Here is a 19,202-nt window from a genome sequence, read left to right on the forward strand (position 1 = left end):
TCAACAGTCATTAACAAAGAAAAGACACCGACTTTTGTTCCCAGATTTGGGGAGTAAATGATGGGCTCCTTGCCCAGGACTGTTACTTAGGGAAAGTGCCCTTGGCCAGCTTGTACTGGGGATTTTTTTGGACAGAGCAGAACTTCACTGGGTAGGATGTTAGGACAAAAAAGGCAAGGACCCGGATCATTTGGGGAGGGTCCTGAGCATACAGCAGGCACCAGAGAAGAGGGAACCTACCCCAACCAAGCCTTCCCGTGTGCGCAAGTTGCCAGCCCTGTGAGACGGGCTGCAAATTTCCTGAATATTCAGTGGCTGTTTCCCACTGCCTGGGGTCCACTGCCCAGAGGGTCCAGCTTCAGGAGGAAGGCACATACAGGTTCAAGTATGCAGCCTTGGCTTGTGGGTGAGCCCGCCTTCGTCTTTGTATCCCAAGTGCCTTGCCTGTCTGGACCGCGGGCAGCCATGGTCCTGGGCCCAACTCAGTCACCGCCTTGGTCATAACCCCCTGGGCTTTGTCTTCTTTCTGTAAAATCAGGAGACATGAGCTTGTTCTGCGGCCGTGGCCGTGACCAGCCCTGTTCCCCCATCCCAGGGGCCGGACTCCCCAGACACCAACTGCAGGATTCCCAGCCCAGGCCCTCCAGTGCAATTGGCCCACTTTGGAACTTTGCTGAACACTCCCAGACAAGCCCTAACGGAACCCGGGGTGTGCACCCGAGATCTAAGCGCTGGGGGACACCCGGAAGCCCAGGTGGTGGGGCAGGGGCATCTTGGGCACAGCAGGAGGAGGCTGGAATCTGGCCTTGGAAGACTCTGCCGTCTGCGCTGAGATGGGCAGTGGGTCATGGTCAGCCCCTCCCCCCGGGAAGTGGCAATCACGCGTGTCCCACCGCGTGACGATGTTGTTAGGAAGCAGTGACTTCCGGCCATGCAAATGCTCGCGAGTCACGGCGTGGCTTTAGGAAGACACAGGCCGGGGGTGGTGTACACAGGTGACAGAGCGTGACCGGCTCTGCCCAGCGGGTGCGCACCTGCAGAGTGGCCACCGCCCTCATGGAGGTCTGGACCCCAGGCAGCCTGCCCTCTCAGGAGGGAGCTGGGGCAGCAGCCTGACCTTCTGCTCTCCTGCCCACGCCCACCCTCACCCCTATGGGCTGAACCCACGGGGAGGGAAGAGCTCCTTCTGCACGGTCCCACAGCCTGGGGCCCCTCCTGTGTGCTCTTGTCTGAGCAAAGAAGCCCGATCTCCTGCATTGGCAGGCAGATTCTTTACCACTGAGCCACCTGGGTACCATCTCGATCTCTTCTTTACGTGGTGAGACCAGGAGGTCAGCTCGAGAGTCTAGTGGAGGGAGTCCAGCTAGTCTGGAATTGTTTCAGAAAAAAACTGCAGGGGTTTTGGAATTTGACACAAACAATTTAAACGTGTGTAGGGAATTCCCTGGCTGTCCAGAGGTTAGGACTTCCACTGCAGGGAATGGGCTTGATCCCTGGTCCGAGGACCAAGATCCTGCAGGCTCTGCGGCACAGCTCCCCCTGCTAAAAATGGATAGACCTAGTCTGCATATGCATCTAATCACCCCTTCTGTCCACTGTCGTTTCCCTCTACACCTTCATCTCTGTGTCTCTTTCATACCTGTACCTGCCTCCCTGACCTACCTGCCTAGGGACACACATCTGAGTTGATCAGTGACTCACCCCGCAAACATGCCCAGGGCTCCCAGGACCTTGAGGCTTGAGGGGTGGACCCTGGAGCATTCCAGGGTGCATGTCCTGATGGGCAGTCCCTTGGGCCAGATCCACCTCCTCTGATGGACCTCAGTGGGGATCTGGGAAGAACGAGCCACCCCTTCCCCCAATCTCATGGTCCACCTCCTCATCAGACACCTTGCACCCTCCCTAGGAAGCCCCCAGGAGCGACGTCAAGGGGGAGCTAGGCAGCTTGGAGCTGGAACTGGCAGGTCTGGGCATGGGATTTAGGCAGCACTGAGCCACACCTGTGTGACTGAGCCTACCTGGCAGACAGGCCACCCCCAGCTCTGACCAGAGGATCTGCCTCTGAGGCTGGGCCTGGAGGTCCCTCCCCCAGGCTGGGGGCTGTCACAGCCCATCCCACGGACAGCTGGGCCCTGGGACGGACAGGCTCCTTCTCCCCCGCTCCAGCATCTGACAATCCTGTCCCCCATAGGCAGGCCACCCCGACAATCACAAAAGCAGATCTAGCATCCTAACCGCATCCTGTCCCTTCCCCGAACATTGCAAGCCCTCTCTCCTTGGTCCTCACAGAGCCATGGGCGGGGGTGGTGGGTGCGGGGGAGGATGGGGTGGGGAGGATGTGGGGGTGAGGCAGAGCACGGCGCCATCCCCTGTGGAGGGGCCTGGCCAACCCATCTCAGCCCCAGGCCAGCACCGTGGCCTCCTAGAGGCCCTCACACCTGGGGGGAACCAGGCCCACCGTCCTGGCTCTGGGAGGAGTGCCAGGCTTGCTTCGGGAGCCCTGCAAGTGTAAGAGGCTTCTTTCTGACTTGGCTTCTTGACGACAAAAGTTTCACTTCCTTTTTCAGGCCCTGAAGGCAGACAGGAAGTTTGGGAGGTGATCTTAAGCGAATTCTTTGCTTCGCCTCTACCCCAGCTGAGCTTTACTGCGATTCTCCCAGCCTGTGGGCCCGTGATCATCAGGGATGCCTCTGGCTCCTGCAGGTGTGCCCGATGGTTAAAGTGGGTGCAGAGCCACCCTCGTGACCCCCCACCAGTCAACCGCAGAGCCCAGGCCCTGCCCGGAGCAGACACCCTCATGGTACCCACTCCCCCCATGGACAGGACCACTGTCCCTGAGAAAAACAGCGGCAAATGCACTGCCAGGCCAGGGCACCGGTGAGCAGCTGCTCCACAGAGTCCTTCCAGGAATGTCCTGCTGAAGTCACAGTCACTCATTCTGATTCTGTGTCCAGAGTCACCCCGTCCTCAGTGCCTGGCGGGTCCCCTCTGACCTTGGGTGTCCTTCTGCCCTTGGGCTTCCCTCTGGCTGTGGGGTGCCCCCGACCGTGGGCCTCTCATCTACAGCCAGGAGCCCTTTCCAGACCTGGGTTTTTGTAGTTGACAGCTTTTTTCGTGCCCTTTGTCACAGTTCTACTTTTGGCTTTATTCTGTTATAGAAGGTGAGGGATTCCCGGGTTTATCCCATCATTAAATAAAGGTTTATAAATAGCCCTTGAAAGCTGGGGAGATTTTATTGTCCTCCAAAGCTAAACTTCAGGTTTTCCCGTCATCAACCCCTGACCCTGGCCAGCCCAACCCCTTAATCCCCTTCAGTGACTTTTCCCACCTGCCTCAAGCCCTGGGGATCTATCCATGAAATCCATGGTGACATGAAGCCTCTTCCTTCCCAAATGGGGCAGGGCAGGGGTTGGGGGGGGGGGCGGTCTGCTTAGACTCCCAGGAACAAAGTTTCATTTTCTAATGTGGAGGTTTCATTGGAAGATAAACAGGGAACCCAATCGGTTAACTAAAGTAGAAGGTTCTAAGAGGATGCTCGCAGACACGGGTGTAAACGGAAAACGGCTCTGCGGGTCAGGTGCTTCACGCCTCCATGCACACAGCCCTGCGTGTCCAGCGGTTGAGGGCAGAGGTGGAAAGTCCCTGGCGACTCAGGTGCGAGGCGCCCGGGCGGCTGAGCCGTCGGGACCTGTGCCTTCCTGTGCGCCGGCCATGCGGTGCTCTGTCCTGCGTCATGCCTGGCTGTCCCAGTCCTGCGGAAGCGGCCCTCGAGCCGTTGGTGAGGGTGGGGGGTCTTCCATGTCGTCCAGGTCTGGACACACCAGCCCCCGTGTGCTCTGCGAGGCCGGCCTCTCCTGGACGCTAGCTGTGCCTCCTGCCACCCCACCCCCAAGCCTGCCATGCTTCACTCGCAATTGAGTGAACATTTGGTTAGAGTCCTTCCAATGAATATTCAGGACTGATTTCCTTTAGGATGGACTGGTTGGATCTCCTTGCAGTCCAAGCAACTCTCAAGAGTCTTCTCCAACACCACAGTTCAAAAAGTATCAATTCTTCGGTGCTCAGCTTTCTTTATAGTCCAACTCTCACATCCATACATGACCACTGGAAAAACCATAGCTTTGACTAGACAGATCTTTGTTGGCAAAGTAATGTCTTTGCTTTTTAATATGCTGTCTAGGTTGGTCATAGCTTTTCTTCCAAGGAACAAGCTGAAAAACCCTAGCTCCAGGAGTTGGTGATGGACAGGGAACCCTGGTGTGCTGCAGTCCATGGGGTCGCAGAGAATCAGACACGAGTGAGCAACTGAACTTGGTTAGAGTCCAGGCTTGGCATTTCCCATCCACTCCTGTTTTTTAGGAAGTGGTTTTGGTTTTTATTTTTTAAGTAATTTTTACCTTAAAAAACTGAAGTGTGGCTGTGAAGCCTCTTGGATTTGGCATCTGGAGTGAAAATTCCAATGCTGGCATTTCCACCTAAGTCAGCGTAGGGGCTGGCCTCCCCACCAGGCCTTGTAGGGTGGGCGGTCTGCAGTGACCCTGGGCCTGGCCAAGTGGGGAGGGGTGGGAGACAATGAGGAGGTGGTGCCTGGCATTCAGGGATAAATGGAATCTGCTGGACCTCGTCCTCCTGAGCCTGAGCCCCGTCGCTCTCACAGCCCCTCCCCTGCAGCCTTGGCCACAGCTGCGTCTGTCCTGTCCCTCCTCCAGGGTCAGCTGCTTCTTCTTCCAAGGACCCCTTTGCCAGCTTGGCTTCCAGCCTTGGCCCAGTGTGCATGGCCTCCTGAGACCCAAGACTCTGATTCCCAGCATCCCTTGTAGCAGGCCATGTCTGAGTGCACGTACTCCGGGAGGGGTGCTGCCCACACCTCCAAAAGGCTCTGACCCTGTGGGCAGGGGGCATGGGTCCCAGGGAAGGCTCAGAACAAGGTGGGGGCCTGTCCCTCCCCAGGCTGCACAGCCTCTTTAGCTGCCCTATGGGCTCAGTGCTGACTGCAGGCTGACCTGAGGTTCAGAGCTGGACACCGGCCAGGATGGGGATCTCGGTGAGGAGGACACGGGGAACCAGAGATAGCGCCCTGCAGAGCGACTTGCGGGCCCCCCTTGTGGCACCCACGAGGCACTCCTGCAGGGACAGAACTCTGATCGGCACAAAAGTGGGGGCCGGTGTTCACCCACTGGGCCCAGCTCCTGCAGGTGCTCCTTGCAGGGGAGGCGTGAAGAGGGCCATACTGGGTGCGGTCATCACAGGGGGAAAGGGCGGTGGCCACTGGGTTGGACCTCAGCCCTCCCCTCTGCTCAGTCTCTGCCCTCTCCCAACCCCCCTGGGGTCCCCTTCCCATTGCTCCATCTTTCTCCCTCCTCCTCCTGAGAGCTGTAATGAGTTGCTTGGAAATGAGCAGTTGCCTCAGTGGTGTCTGGCTCTGTGACCCCATGGACTGTAGTCCGTCAGGCTCCTCTGTCCATGGGACATTCCAGGCAAGAATATTGGAGAAGGTTGCTGTGCCCTCCCCCAGGGGATCTTCCCTGGAGTCGCACAGGGTCCCCCAAATTCATGTCAGGGAACCTCACTGGGAAATGGTCTCAGCTGATGTCACTAGTGAAGATGGGGTCACCCTGGGTAGGGTGGCCCTTAATGCAGTGACCCATGTCCATGTAAGGAGAGGAGAGCGCCAGAGACAGGGCTGTGGGCTGTGCCGGGGTCACCTGAGGCTCCGGAAGCTGCAGGAGACACAGAGAGGTCAGGGAACCAGTCCTGTCCACACCTTCACCTTGGACTCTGGCCTCTAGACCCAGAGAGAGCCGACATTTGCTGTTCGAGATGCCTGGGGCCCCTCCCAGGAGCTCGCAGCCTCACAGCTTGGGTGAGTCCAACCACCCTTGCCCCAGAGGAGGCAGACCCCGCACAGAGGTCCTGCCTGTCGGGGCCCCTGGGTCTGGGCCCAGCAGCCCTCTCAGGCTGCATTTTAGCCAAACCGCGGTGTCACTTTCTGGGTTTGGGTGAGGGGTCCTGCCCTGGATCTGCTGGGAGACTGTGGGGAAGTGCACGGGGCACCTGAACCACAGCCGCTCCCTCCAGACCCTCTCCTTCCGTGGACCGGCTATGCCCGGGGTCCTCCCCTGCCTCTCTGATTGCAGCCCCCTGCCTTGGGGAGACCACTCCCTCCCCCAGCCTGGGCCCCGGTGTGGCAGTGCCCCCCTTCCTGGTTGGCCCACTCCCAGCAGCTTCGGCACATGCAACCTGGGGATGAATCGCCCTCAGGGGGCGGGGGCGGGGTGAGCTCAGGCTCCAGGACACTGTGAGGGCGTGGGGACTGGAGCACGGTGAGGAGGGTGGGCGGCAGAGGAGGAGAGGAGGATCCTGGCGAGTTCCTGCCTGGGGCACACCCTGCCCTTAGGGTCACACCACCAAGACCCAGATCTATCCAAGTCCTTAGGAGACTTGGAAGGTGGTGTGGCCGTGGTTCTATTCCTGACACAGGGTGGCTGGCCAGGGCCTGCACAGCTCCTGGGCGTTGGGGCCTGTTCATGGGGGTCTCATGGGGACCCAAGCCCCCACCCCCCAGGAAGTGTGCACTGTGCCCTCCCAACAGCAGCAGTGGCAGAAGCCCCCTCCTGGGAGCTCAGGCTGAGCCCGGGGGTCACTGACACAAGCCCCTGAATTCCTGACATTAAAGCCCCTGGACAAGGTCCAGCCTTCCCCACACCCTCACCCCCCTGGAGCTGCCCTACCCTGCCCCTGTGACAAAAGCCCAGTTTCTCACTTCTCCCTGATGACGGCAGAATCAACACGGATTCGAGGAAAGTATGCCGTGTTTACTAGTAATGAAGGAGGCTCTCCCCATGGGACTCAGGAATCAGGAAGGAGCCCTGGGCAGCTGGGGATTGTGGCGGGGGCGGGTGCTGAGTCAGGGCTGGAGAACATTCAGGAATGCAGCAGACGGTTAGCGGTGGCCGGTGGGCCTGATGAGGGTGGGGAACACAGGGCAGGCCACGTTGGGGGGTACTATCTTTGGGCTGGGCCAGCGTGGGGATGGGGCGCCAGTCACCAAGGACGGAATGGTCCCAGGTGAGTGCCTTCTGACTGGAAACGGCCTCTTTCTGAGAAGCCGGGGCCTGGAAGGAGATGCAGACAGGATACGCCTGTTGAGCGCGGGCATTGTCCTGAGCTGCCTGCCAGCTTCCGGCCCAACCAGCAGCCAGTGTCACAGCGCCCGGGCCTCACGGGCACCGGCAGAGCAGGCTGGCCCTCTCCTGAGGGTCTCCAATGCCACGGCTGCCCTCCCCAGGGTGGGAGCTGCAGTCACGGAGAGCGTCCAAGCTGCAGGGCCCGGGGAGGCAGAACCAGGCTCCAGCTGCCTGCCTTGTGGGAAAGGAAACTGTGTGCTGGTCACACAGCTTCCCTTCTGCCCTCTGCCCTCTCAATGAGCCTCCCCGTACCAGCGGGCTCCACCTCCCTGACAGGTGTTTACTGGGGCCATAGGCTCCCAGAGACCAGACTCCTGCAGCCTGTGGCCTCCACCCACGGCAATGCCAGCACCCTGGACTTGTGCCCAGCCTCTGAGCTGGAATGTTCCCCGGTGAACCGTCAGTCACCTCTCCTGTACCCCATGCACATGGGGACCCCAACAGCAGCTCTGCTGTCCTGCCCTGCGAGGAAAGGTGACATGGGGATCCTCGGTCTTGGCTACTGACCTCTGGGCAGGACCCCATCTGTGTGGGACGTTGAGAAGTAACCCCCACCATCAGTAGGAACCCCCAAGAGTGACCAAATGCCTCCACACTGACCCATGTCCCCCAGGAGATGGGGCCACCCTGGAAGGGCAGGAGCTGGGTCCCCCACCACAATCAGGACTGGCCAAGTGGACTGAGTTGGTCCGCATGCTGACCAAAGTGTCTGGACCCAGGCATGCCAATAGCTTATATTCTCTGGAACCAGGCTTCCAAAAATGTCAAAACTCAGCACTCACATGCTATCCATAATACAGCTTGAGACGCAAGCAGAGGCCCCAGCGTGAACTGGCCGGGGGTGACCTGTGCGAGCTGGACAGAGTCGGCACTGCTGTGGCCCCAGAGGCCCGGAGGCAGCCAGGAGGGTGGGTCGGAGCCCAGCAGGAAGATGACGACTTTGGCACGGAGCCTGGAGGGCGTGGCCTCAGCTTCGGGAAGGCCAGGGCCAAGGCAGAGCCCACAAGCAAGTGGGAGAGAGTCCCTAGGGGCCCTCCCGGGCCAGGGTGTCAAGGGGGCCTGAGCCAGAGCCAGCCCTGCCGCTTCCCCAAGAATGAAACTGTTTCTGATTGGAAACCTGGAACCAGGCTCGGTCTCCCTGCAGTTGCGCCATCCTGCCAGGCTGAGATGCCCTCTCCCCACCCCCCCAGCCAGGGGCTGCTCAGGGTCTGCAGGCCGGGCCTCCGGCAGGGTGATGGAGCAGCGCTCCTGGGTACCTGTCCTGGCGTCACAGCAGAGTCACTGTGGGCGGGCCACGCCCACCTGCCCGTATCCACTTGGCTGCTCCTACCTGCCCGGCCCCACCTGCCACTTGGGCTTCTCACTCGAGATGCCGTGAGTCACCTTTCTGTCATTCTCTGAGGAACCACACATGCCTTCTAATGCTTTCATGTTAAAAGTCTGTGTGGATCCCACATCACACTCACGTACAGGCCATGTGAGGGCTTTTGGTACAAACACACACAGGATTCTTGAAACACTATTGGCTTAGAATCCACACCAAGCCGCCTTGTTGAGTTTGCTGCGAGTCTGAGTCTAGGAGGTGCAGGTCTCACATGCCCGTGGGTGCTGAATGACCACAGGGCGACAGGCCTGTTTCCTGTGGCGCGGGGGAGGCGCCCACCAGGCAACCTGGCAGACTCCGTCACAGAACCTGCTGGGAACACTGAACTGCTGGATGCAGTCCCGGAATTAATATGAAAACCACCTGGGCGGGGGCAGGGCATCGGGCCACCTGCTCCTGGACTTGGCCATGGCTCCACTCCAGTCACTCAGCGGGCCTGGTGGGCTCCAGGGACCCCCTGGGTGAGGCAAGGTTGCTGCCATGACCCTGCAGTTTCTCAGGGGAGGCAGGTGGGGGCACAGGCAATGGTGAGAGGCTGGCAGGGGCTGCCCAGCGAGATTTGAGGGAATGTCTGCTGTGTTTGAAGAAAAGCTGCCGTGGCCAGGAGGTCACCCTCTGTCCACTCATGGCCCCACTGTGAAGGACCATGACGCTCACCTGTCCACATGGTGTCCACTGGAAATGCTTGTCCCAGACCTGCCCACGTGTCCTCTGCAGTAGAGTCCAAGCCCTTGGCTGCCCTGTCCAGCTGCTCCGCCCAGCACAGAGCTTCTCCTAAAATTCCACGTGCTTTTGAGGAGGGAAAACTAGCTTCTGACCAAAACAAAGAAGGTTGGGTTTTCCTCCCAGTCAGCATCCTGGAGAGACGTGAATTCAGGGGGGCTTTCCAGTGTTTCCTGTTTTGTGCTTCAGGACACGCACATAGACACGGGGCCATTGGGCTGGAAGTGGGGTGGGAGCCTCACACGCAGACCCAGGGAGTGGCCGTTGAGTCTGGAGCGACCACTGCCCAGCACGGGTCATCTGGAAGAGAGGGCTCCCACACACCTCTTCCTGGACCAGACATTCTTCCTCCAGCTTCAGGAGTTCATCCCACAGCGAGTCCGGTCCAGGGCTGGGGGCAGGAAGGAGCTGTCATGGCCCTTCTCTTGTTCTGTGTTTGGCGGCAAAGGTAGGGGGCCCACCTACTTGAGGGCACGTGTAGCCCTGGGGAGCCACCATGCCAAACTTTTGAAAGGTTCATTGGGATCAGGGCAGCAGCTGGCACATGCTCCCGGGATCAGCGTGGTCCTTCCAAGGGTGCCTTTCATGTCCCCTGGATGCCAGGAGGCCAGTGTCCATGCAGTCCCGAGCTTCTGGCAGAGATGGTCCACTCTGCCCGGCCTGTCCGAGTCAGTTCTTGAGCTGCCATCCGACGTCCCAGCTGGCGGCATCTCCTGGGAGCCCTGGCCTCGTCCTGGGGGGTCCCTCATCACACGTGCTCTTGGAAGGAAAGAGGGGAGAGGGCGTGAGCCTGGAGTCCACTCATTCTCATTTCGGTGGCAGAGACTAGTCTTCTCAGGGCCCAGCACAATGAAAGCAGGGTTGAGAACGGCTGCAGGCAGTGCACACTGGACTCTCAGGTCTGCGGGCCCGGATTCCTCAGCAAGCTGTGTCCCGCATCCTCCAGGATGGGCCTCGGGGACAGGCCTCGGGAGTGCATCTGCTGCGGCACCAGGCAGCCGCGGGCCGGGAATCACCTGGATGAACAGGTGGGCAGGCACGTCGTGTGGGTCGTGCTCACCCTCCCCTGACAACCCTTCTCAAGGGCGGTTGGGGGGGAATGGGGTTCAGAGAGGTGAGGCCACTGGCTTCAGGCATGGAGCTGGCTGGCGGGACCCCAAAGGCCCTGGCAGCCCGAGGCACCTGTCAGTGGGAAACCGAAACCCAAGGCCCTGTGTGTGATACTTTCCCAGAGCGGGGCAGGAGCCACGTGACGTTTGCGTGGGAACTGTGAGGTGCTCGTCTGCACAAAGGGTCTGGACTTGCTGGAGAGCCCCACCCTGAGGGCTGTGATGGACGGAGACCAGGGGAACGGAGACAGGGTGTGGAGCGGGGGCATCATGCTCCAGGCTCTCTGCTCCTGCAAACGTTTGGAAAGTCCCAGAGTCAGCAGAGGACAGGGCAGCACGCCAAGAGGGAAGGCCTCCACTTGGGGTTTCACCAGCTGTGCACTGAAAGCACCTACTCCCTGGGCATTGAGCCACGCTCGTGCAGAGAGCCAAGCACCCAGCCACCCTGCCTGAGTGACCCAAGCTTCCTCCACACGTCTCCTTCCCTCCCGGCAAACTCACCTGCGAGCGCTAGCTCTGGCCTTGCAACCTGGGCACCTGCGGGAATTAAGCATAAATGCTCAGGGTGGGGTAGTGAAGCAAGGCCTCTCTGAAGACCCCAAGGGCCCCATGCTCAGTACCCTTCCCCGCCCCCACTCAACCCTCCTCTGGCTTCCTGCTCGGGTGAGGGGCTTCGCAGGCCACCCTGAGTCCCAGGACGAGACTTTATAGGAGGTCAGGTGGGAAGCACCTGGAGAGGCTTGAGGGCTTTCACGGCCTGGGTTCCAGGGCACCAGGCGACATCTCTAGGAGGTGGAAGCTGGCAGCCAGGGGGACACCCCAGGGCCACAGGTGGAAACCCCTCTCGTCAGGGCCTCCCACCATGAGTTGGATCCTGAGTCCAACCGCGCTCCCCTTCCTCACTCTCTGGGGGGTCTCAGCGGGTCCTGACTCTGTTAATAGGACCTCTGGGGATGCCCGCTGACCTCCACCTCCAGGCTGACCTGGGGAGACTGTGCTGGGCCCAGGCCAGCCATCAGCCCCTCTCGCTGACCCCTGGGTGCTTCCAGGGCCCACACTCTTGGCTTTCCCACTCCCACTGTGAGCCCTGCTTCGTTTCACGTAGCCAAACCCCAGACTTCCTGTATCTGTCTGAGTTTGGCCAGAACTGGACAGAAGGCCTTGAAGGGACTGGAAGGCAGCTCAGCCTCCACAGGGGCACTGCGACCTGACTTCCACATTAGTAGAGTCCTCCATCCTCCCCCAAACCCAGGAGACTGGCCTTCCCTTCGGGGGCGGGCAGTGTCAGGATCTCGGAGGCTGAGATCACACCCAGGAGCGTGCTGTGGCTACTACGCTCACTCTCGTTAGTGTGGTTAAACTGCGTGTCCCATGAAAGCGACACCTCTCAGAGCTTGTAAACATCTTGGGAAAGGCGGCCCCACACCCCAACAACACAACAGTGTACTGTCCACAGCACAGGTGTCCCCATACCTGTGTACCTTTTGGGTGGACACCTGCTCCTGCACAGCCAGCCTATGGCGAGAGCCAGGAGCACGATCACGGCCAGCACGGCAAGGACGCTAAGAACCGGCTGGTGTTTCCCGCTGTGGCTGCCATCGACTGGGTCCTCTGTGATGCTGTCCTTGGTTCCCGTGAACGTTTCTGCAGGAGAGGAAAATCACGCAGGGCTTACAGACAGGGAGGAAAAGGGGGTTTTTTCATCCTGAAGGACTGGGCGCTAAGAGAAGCACTGATCCAACAAGACTTCCTAGAGGCACTTGGTGGTTTTTAAGTTATAAAGCTGACGGAGACAAAGATTTCCTCTTTCAGGTAAGCCTTCCTCTCTTCTTGGGATGCCCCTTCTCCTCAGCCCACCAGTGAGACCTGTAACCCCAGTGCTTCCTAGAGGTTCACACCTGGGGATGGCGTGGAAGGAAGCATAAGTCTTCCTGGCTTTTTAAACTTTAATTCTTTCTAGCTTAATTGTTGGCTTAAAAAAAAAAAAATGGTGAAATTCACATAACAAAATTAACCATTTTATAACCATTCAGTGGCCTTTACTAATTTACAAGTTCATGCAGCCATGACTGTTATCTGATTCCAGAACTTTTCATGCCACAAAGGGAAACCCTCTGCCCACCAGCAGTCACTCCCCACCCCCTCCCCCGGGCATGCGTGCATGTTCAGTCACTAGGTTGTGTCTGACTTTTTGCAAACCTGTGGACTATAGCCTGCAAGCTCCTCTGTACATGGAATTCTCCAGGCAACAATACTGGAGTGGGTTGCCATTCCCTTCTCCAGAGGATCTTCCCAACCCAGGGATGGAATCCAAGTCTTTTGGGTCTCCTGCATTACCACTGCATCACCTGGGAAGCCCTTCCCTCCCCCGGCCCCCGGCAAACTCTAATCTACATCCTGTCTGTTTGGGTTTACCTATTCCGGACATTTTGTACAGTGGAGTCATATGCTATGAGGACTGTTCTGTCTGGCTTCTCCCACTGAACATCATTTGCATGGCTCATCCGCGCTGCAGCATGCTCAGAGCTTCACTCCTTTTTGTGGCTGAGTAACGCTATACCTTGTGGATGGACACTCTGTGCTCACCCCTCTGTCCACCTATGGACTCTTGGGCATCCCCACGTTTTGGTTACTGTGAATAAGCTGCTGTGAACATTCACGTACAAGTATTTGTCTGAGTCTCACTTCCAGAGCCCTTGGCCACACACCCAGGTGTGTGGACCTGCTGGGTCACTGCTGATCTTGTGTTTAGTTTTTTAAGGAACCAGCAGACCGTTTTCCAGGGCGGCTGCACCACCCCGAATCTGTTGGAAGTGCACGAGGGGGCCAGCCCCCTGTCCCAGTGCCCCACCATGGTGCCTCTTAGGGAGCGGTTCTCAGGGGCAGACAGGCAACACCCTCCCCGGGCGGCTTGTGACAAGTGCCCCATGTTTCCCAAACCTGGAGAAGCTACAAACCAGACAGTGGCGAGGCCCCCCATGTGCCTTAGAACCCCCCGGAAGCTTTTCAACACATTCCAGAGGTGCTGATTCAGAGAGTGTGGGCACGTGATGAGGGGGCACAGGGGTTCCCAGTTGTTCCCCAGAGCAGCCAGGCTGAGACCACAACCCCAGGAGACCCTCCTGCTCTCCTCCCATCCCCCCTCCCCTGCCTCTGACTATCCTGCTGGGACGCAGAGTCAGAGGAGGCCTTTAGTGCAGCCAGAGGACCGTGACTGCTGAGCCACAGGGCTGCACCCGTATTCCAGGAGAATGCTCGGGCCAGACACTCCCGGCAGCCAGGATGCTCTCGGTACCAGGCAGGCCTGGACCCCATGCCCCAGCTCCTGCCTTCCTTCCCCAGCGTCTCAACCCTGCTAACAGGGACTCACAGACCAAGACAGCCTATGGCTTCAAAAAGGAGTCACCTGCCTGCACCCTTTTACGGCGGGCCTTGGGCAGTGGCTGGGCTCAGCTGGACCTGCTGGTGGAGTTGTTCTGGCTTCTTAGGGGGCACATGTCCAAAGAGTGTGGAAGGGGGCCATGCTGGATGGGGCTTCATCCCAGTGCTGCTGCTGCCTCATTCTGTGGCTTCTGAGATTTTCAGAGCCTCAGTCCCCCATCTGTGAAATGGGTCACCAAAACTGACCCCCCCCCCCGAGCACCAGCCAGCTCCTGCCCTCAGCATGGTGACACTCTCACCTCCCCTCCCTGCCCCGCCTCTGACGCCGCTGCCCAGTCTCCTCATAGGGGCTTTGTCTCCTGCCCAGTCACCCCCGGCCCGGCCTTGGGTTGGGGTCAGCATGCAGCCCCGTGGGGTCCCCTGGGACCTCACCTGTCTGGCCGCTCGTCAGGTTCTGGTGTAGCAGCACATTCTCAATGCAGCAGCCCACGTTGACATGGGGGGTTCGCCCGATTCTCAGGACGCTGACCACATCATACAGGCCCCGCGCATTCAGGAACACCGTGTTGTTCTGCAGGGCGCCGTCCAGCACGCTGTTGTCCGTCTTGTTGATCCAGTACACATTTGGCCGCGGGTAGCCGTTGGTGGACGTGCACGTGAAGGTGAGCTCCTCGTCCTGGGACGGGCCACTGACCACGGGCATGCTGTAGTTTGCTGCAGGGAGAGAAATGGGCTGAGGGGTGCCAGGTCCTGAAGGTCAGAAAAGGAGGGACACATGCCAAGGGCCAGGGCAGGGGGGAGGCAGCCATTGAGCCCGTGATGCTGGAGCGGGGGCAGGACCAAAACTGTGGTCTCGTCAGCAGCACAGGCTCCGTTCTGCCCAAAAGCCACCCCCCAGGTCAATAAGGAGGCTACTGAGTCTGGTGAGCAGTGAGCAGTGCCCACTTCCTGCCTCAATGGGGCTGGCCTCACTTGAGTCTAGTGACACGGACAGCTGGTGATCCCCCGTGTCCACTGAAGGGTGCCCCGAGCAGCCTGCTGGAGACGCTTTCATTTTCTGACTCTCCTGACCTCATTTAGTACCTTACAGCACTGCTTTCTTATTTCATCAAAAAACCTAGTTTGAGAGGTTTCCTTGGTGGCTTAGTGGTAAAGAATCTGCCTGCCATTCCAGGAGACGCAGGTTTGATCCCTGATCAGGGAGGATCCCACATGCTGCACAGCAACTTAGCCTGTGGACCGCAACTACTAAGCCTGTGCTGTTGAGCTTGGAGCCTCAACTACTGAGCCCATCACTGAGCTGCGGCTACTGGGCCCACATGCCCTGGAACCCGTGCTCCACAACAAGAGAAGCCGCCACAATGAGAGGCCGCACAGCACAACTAGAGAGGACCCTCTGTTTGCCACAACTACAGAAAGCTCGCGTGCAGCAATGAAGACCTACTGCAGCCAAAAATAAAATAAGTGAATTATGTAAAAGAGTCTAGACTGGGTTGAGCTGGAGAGTTCAAAGCAAAGACAGCAAGATGGGGAGCTCCCATATGGAAGCAGGCAGCCTCGGATACTGGAAAACAGTCTCAGGAGTTGAATGATCTTTGCTCCCCTTAGCTTGTACACACAGTTAAACACCAGACCACAGAGGGATCGGGGTTTTCTTTAAGGGAACACACAGGTGAAAGAGCCACAGGAAACGGCTGTCACTTACTGACACTTCTTCCTGGACATAAGGCTGGGATGAAATCAGCTTGGCCGTTTCCTCCGTCTTACCTGCCACATGCAGCGTGACCGCAACTTCCAAAATCTTTTTTAATTCCAAGGACTTCCGAAACACCAGGCAGTTGAACTTCTGCTCATCCTGGGGGGTGACGTTGCGCAGGTGCAGAGAGAAGTCGCCCCGCTTCATGCTGTCCAAGGACAGCCGAGCCCGGTCCTTGTAGTGGTTGTCACCGTGGCTGGCAGAGCTGTTTCCGGACAGGTGGTAGGTCACCACGGAGTCCACGTTCCCTTTGCCCACCATGCTGATTTGCCAGTAAACGTAAAGGTCGTTTAAATCGAAGCTGTTTCTTTCAGGGTAAATGCAGCGGAGCTGGACATCGCTGCCCACCATCGCTCGGACTTCTTCTTGACTCTCTGCAACCACCCACAGAGAACAGAAGTCATCTTCTGCACCTGACCCCCAACTTTGACATCACCCTATGGGGGGCGGAGGGGGGAGCTGCTGAGTTGCAAGACTCAAACTCCAATTGTGACTCATGTCAGTAGGAAAGGAATGTGTTAATAAGAAGCACAGAGGGAACCCAAAGTATTGTAAACATTCAGACCCTGGCGGTGAGCTGCTCCAGTGGAGGGCCAGGGCTGGTTTCCTGTGATCAAGCGGGAGACCAGCCTTGGGAGGATCAGGCCCTGGGGCACTGGGACTGCTCCTCACAGTTTCTGCTACTTCTTGGGATTTTAATAACAAATTCAAAATAAAAAGATTAAAAAAAAATTTAGATGTTTTCAAAGGAAGCATAAGCTTCTCAGTATCACTGTGATACTGCTTGCACTGCATCAGTGCAGGCCCAGCGAGGCTCTGGGGTGTTCCAGCCATCGGAATGCCAGCAGGGAGAGTGGCCACGCGCCCTGGCCCGTTCCTCTGCGGGCTGGAGGGCCGGACAAGGCCTCCATCTCCACTGTGGTGCCGCACCCCATTTCATGCTCTCCTGGATGCTGGTGGCTTTGGGGAGCACAGGGGCTGCAAGAAACAGGAAGCCCAGCTGCTGGCTCCTCTGGGAAGTGGAGGTTCTGAAACACTTGGGGGGAACTGCACTGTGCTTGCCCCAAACATGAAACAAAACAAAACCTTGGGGGCTGGTGGAGCGCTCCCTTTAGTGACTGTCAGTCCCACACGTTACCTCAGGCTTGGGGGCCCAACTTTGTCATAAGGACCCCTGGAAAAGCAGGCAGGCCTGTGAGGAGGGCCCCACTGACACCTGCCTCAGCCCTGGGTCCTACTGCTCAGCACTGAAGGGCTTGGAAGCCTCCCCAAGAGCACCTCCTGCACTTACCAGCTTGCAGGACCCAGAGCAGCAGCAGGAACAGTCCAGGACTGGGAAGAAACAACCAGAAAGCCAGGTGAGTCCCGCTTCTTCCAGACTAGGCAAGAGCCGGTTACACACATCATCCAAATGGGAATACATCCACAACCAGCCAGCCCATCAGCCCAGGGTCCCTGGGGCAGCCAGGAACTCAGGGAGAGGAGCCAGGACCGCAACCTCCCTGCCCAGCACAGCAAGCCCCTGCCAGGGACCAGCTCTGTGTTAACAGAATGCCCCTCACAGCAATTTTGAGAGTGAGATAAAGGGTATTGAGAGGGGTCACCAGACCCTTGGTAGTGTGGCTTCGCATGGATGGGGTCCAAGAAACTGTATAAAATCAGAAAAAAAACACTTTCCCGGCATTTGAAATTTGAAAGACAGGATGTAAGATGCTTGCCTCAAGGCAAGGTCAGAGCAGCCCCAGGACAACCTTCTGAAGGAACACAAGTCATTCTGGAACCAGAGCTGGTGGCTCCACCCAGCCTGTGGGCAGCTCAGCCCTGGGGGCCAGCAGATGTGTCTCAGCGCTCCCAGGCTCCCGGCACCTTCGGTCTGGGAGCCTCTGCGCCCTGAATGCCCCAGCTGTGACCCCCACCCCCCTCCACCCCCCGCCTCACCCGTGGCCTCCCTGCCCCTGCCCCAGCCCACAGCTCCCTGGGTCAGATAGGAGAAAGTGCACACTCAGGGGCAGGGTGGCTGGTGGCTGTGACATCCCAGTACTTTTATTTTCCTTTCTTGAGGGAATAATCTTTACCTGCATTTCTAACTAGGGAGACTAAGTGGTGGGACCGACGGGACGGAGGGGGGAAGGGGGTGGAAGGAGGGGGGAAGGAGGGGGGGCTTCTGGGTTGTGTGATGGGACACCTGGGGATGGGGTACCGCACCATCTCATCAAGTGGGGCACAGGCTGCCTACCCTAAGACTTCCCTGAAGGCAGCGTTTTGGCCAAAAGTGGAGGGGGAGTTGGGAGCAGGGGGCGGATAGTGGGGGCAATCCAGGCTTCGGGGGCGGTGGGCACCAGCCCGCATTGGAAGTAAATGAGCGACTTGGGCACAGCGCAGTCACGCCCTTCTTTTCCTCTGGGTAACCGCTGGGACAGGGGAGGGCAAGGGGGGAAGTGAGCGTGGGTCGCTGCGTCTTCTCAGCTCTCCGCTCTCCCTCCCTCGGCTGGGACCCGGCCCGAGCACACACCCGCGCAAGGCCACGGTCCTTCGCCGCCCTCCCGCCCGCACGTAACCGCACCTGCCGCGGCCCAGCCCGAGGCCGCCCCGCCTCCGCTGCCCCGCCAGGCGACTGGTCCCCGGAGATAACTTCGCTTCCCGGCGCCGCGCCTCCGCGCCGCGCCTCCGCTCCGTCCCGCGAACCTACAGGACGCGGCCGCGCACACACTCACCTCCTCGGCCGCATGGTGGAGGCGGAGACCCCGGCCCGCCCCGGAGATCTCGGGGCGCTAGAGACCGCAGCCAGAGGGAGGTCTCGGGCGGCGGGAGAACTCCGAGCACGGGCGACCTCGGGCCGCGGGAGCCCTCGGAGCGGCCGGCCAACACCAGCCGAGCTCCCGCCGCGCCTCGGAGGCTCTGGGCCCTGAGCGGGTCATGGGCTGAGAGCCGGGCGGAGATCGGCCTGGCCCCGCCCCTGGCCTCGCCCCCGGCCCCTCCCACTGCCTCGGCCGGGAGCTGTGGGAACCGAAGCGTGGACACTGACTCCCTAAAGTTAAGCCCTTCCCAGGCAAGGGTGCAAGTCTGGCCCCAAGGGTAGCAGGCCGGAGGCTCCAGGCCCGGCAAGTTGAGGACAGGGAAGGCCCCATGGAGGAGGGCGGCGAAGGCCGCTGCGGGAGTACTTACCTGGCTGAAGGGAGGCTAAATGCTGTCCCCCAAAGTCGCACAGAACGTCCGCGCCCCCAAGCGCCCAGCTTCCGCCGGCGCACGCCGGCCGCCCCACCCCTGCGCCCAGAGAGCCTGGCTGGGCGGGCTGGGTGTCAGTCTCCCGCCCTCCTTCCCCCTCTCGGAACTCAGTCAGTTCCTCCAGGGCTAGGTGACCTGAGAACTCCACGACTGTTCAGGAACGAATGAATGAGTGGCCGGAAGGCGGAAGGTAGGCAGGCAGGCCCCGTCTTCCAGTCCAGGCCTAGGTCACCCCCTGCCCCGCCGCCAAGTCTGGCTCCTCTGTCCTTCCTCCATCCTGGGCCTCCTGCCGCAGCACTCAGTTCAGTTCAGTCGCTCAGTCTTGTCCGACCCTTTGCGATCCCATGACTGTAGCACACCAGGCTTACCTGTCCATCACCAACCCCTGGAGCTTGCTCAAACTCATGTCCATCGAGTTGGTGATGGCATCCAACCAT

At 59.3% G+C, this 19,202-nt stretch overlaps 1 protein-coding gene across 7 annotated transcripts; it reads right to left on the reverse strand.

Moving 5' to 3' along the window:
- Positions 1-2,350: 2,350 nt before the first annotated feature.
- On the reverse strand, positions 2,351-18,446 carry ICOSLG (inducible T cell costimulator ligand). Of its 7 annotated transcripts, XR_008710782.1 has the most exons (8): positions 18,255-18,446; positions 16,832-16,872; positions 15,552-15,914; positions 14,217-14,498; positions 11,885-12,047; positions 10,905-10,940; positions 7,970-10,053; positions 2,357-5,720 (listed from the first exon to the last, which is right to left on the reverse strand). XR_008710782.1 is itself a non-coding variant. In XM_055569785.1 (7 exons), the coding sequence occupies exons 1-7, from the start codon at positions 18,266-18,268 to the stop codon at positions 9,756-9,758; spliced, it is 1,197 nt and encodes a 398-aa protein (XP_055425760.1). In that variant the 5' UTR covers positions 18,269-18,446; the 3' UTR covers positions 2,351-9,755. The 7 variants fall into 7 exon arrangements, 6 of the variants coding, with proteins under 6 accessions (XP_055425760.1, XP_055425764.1, XP_055425765.1 ...); XM_055569785.1 differs by having other exon boundaries at positions 2,351-10,053; XM_055569789.1 differs by lacking the exon at positions 2,357-5,720 and having other exon boundaries at positions 9,911-10,053; positions 11,877-12,047.
- Positions 18,447-19,202: the final 756 nt, after the last annotated feature.

This window comes from Bubalus kerabau, chromosome 2, assembly GCF_029407905.1.
Source record: "Bubalus kerabau isolate K-KA32 ecotype Philippines breed swamp buffalo chromosome 2, PCC_UOA_SB_1v2, whole genome shotgun sequence".
Taxonomy (NCBI): domain Eukaryota; kingdom Metazoa; phylum Chordata; class Mammalia; order Artiodactyla; family Bovidae; genus Bubalus; species Bubalus kerabau.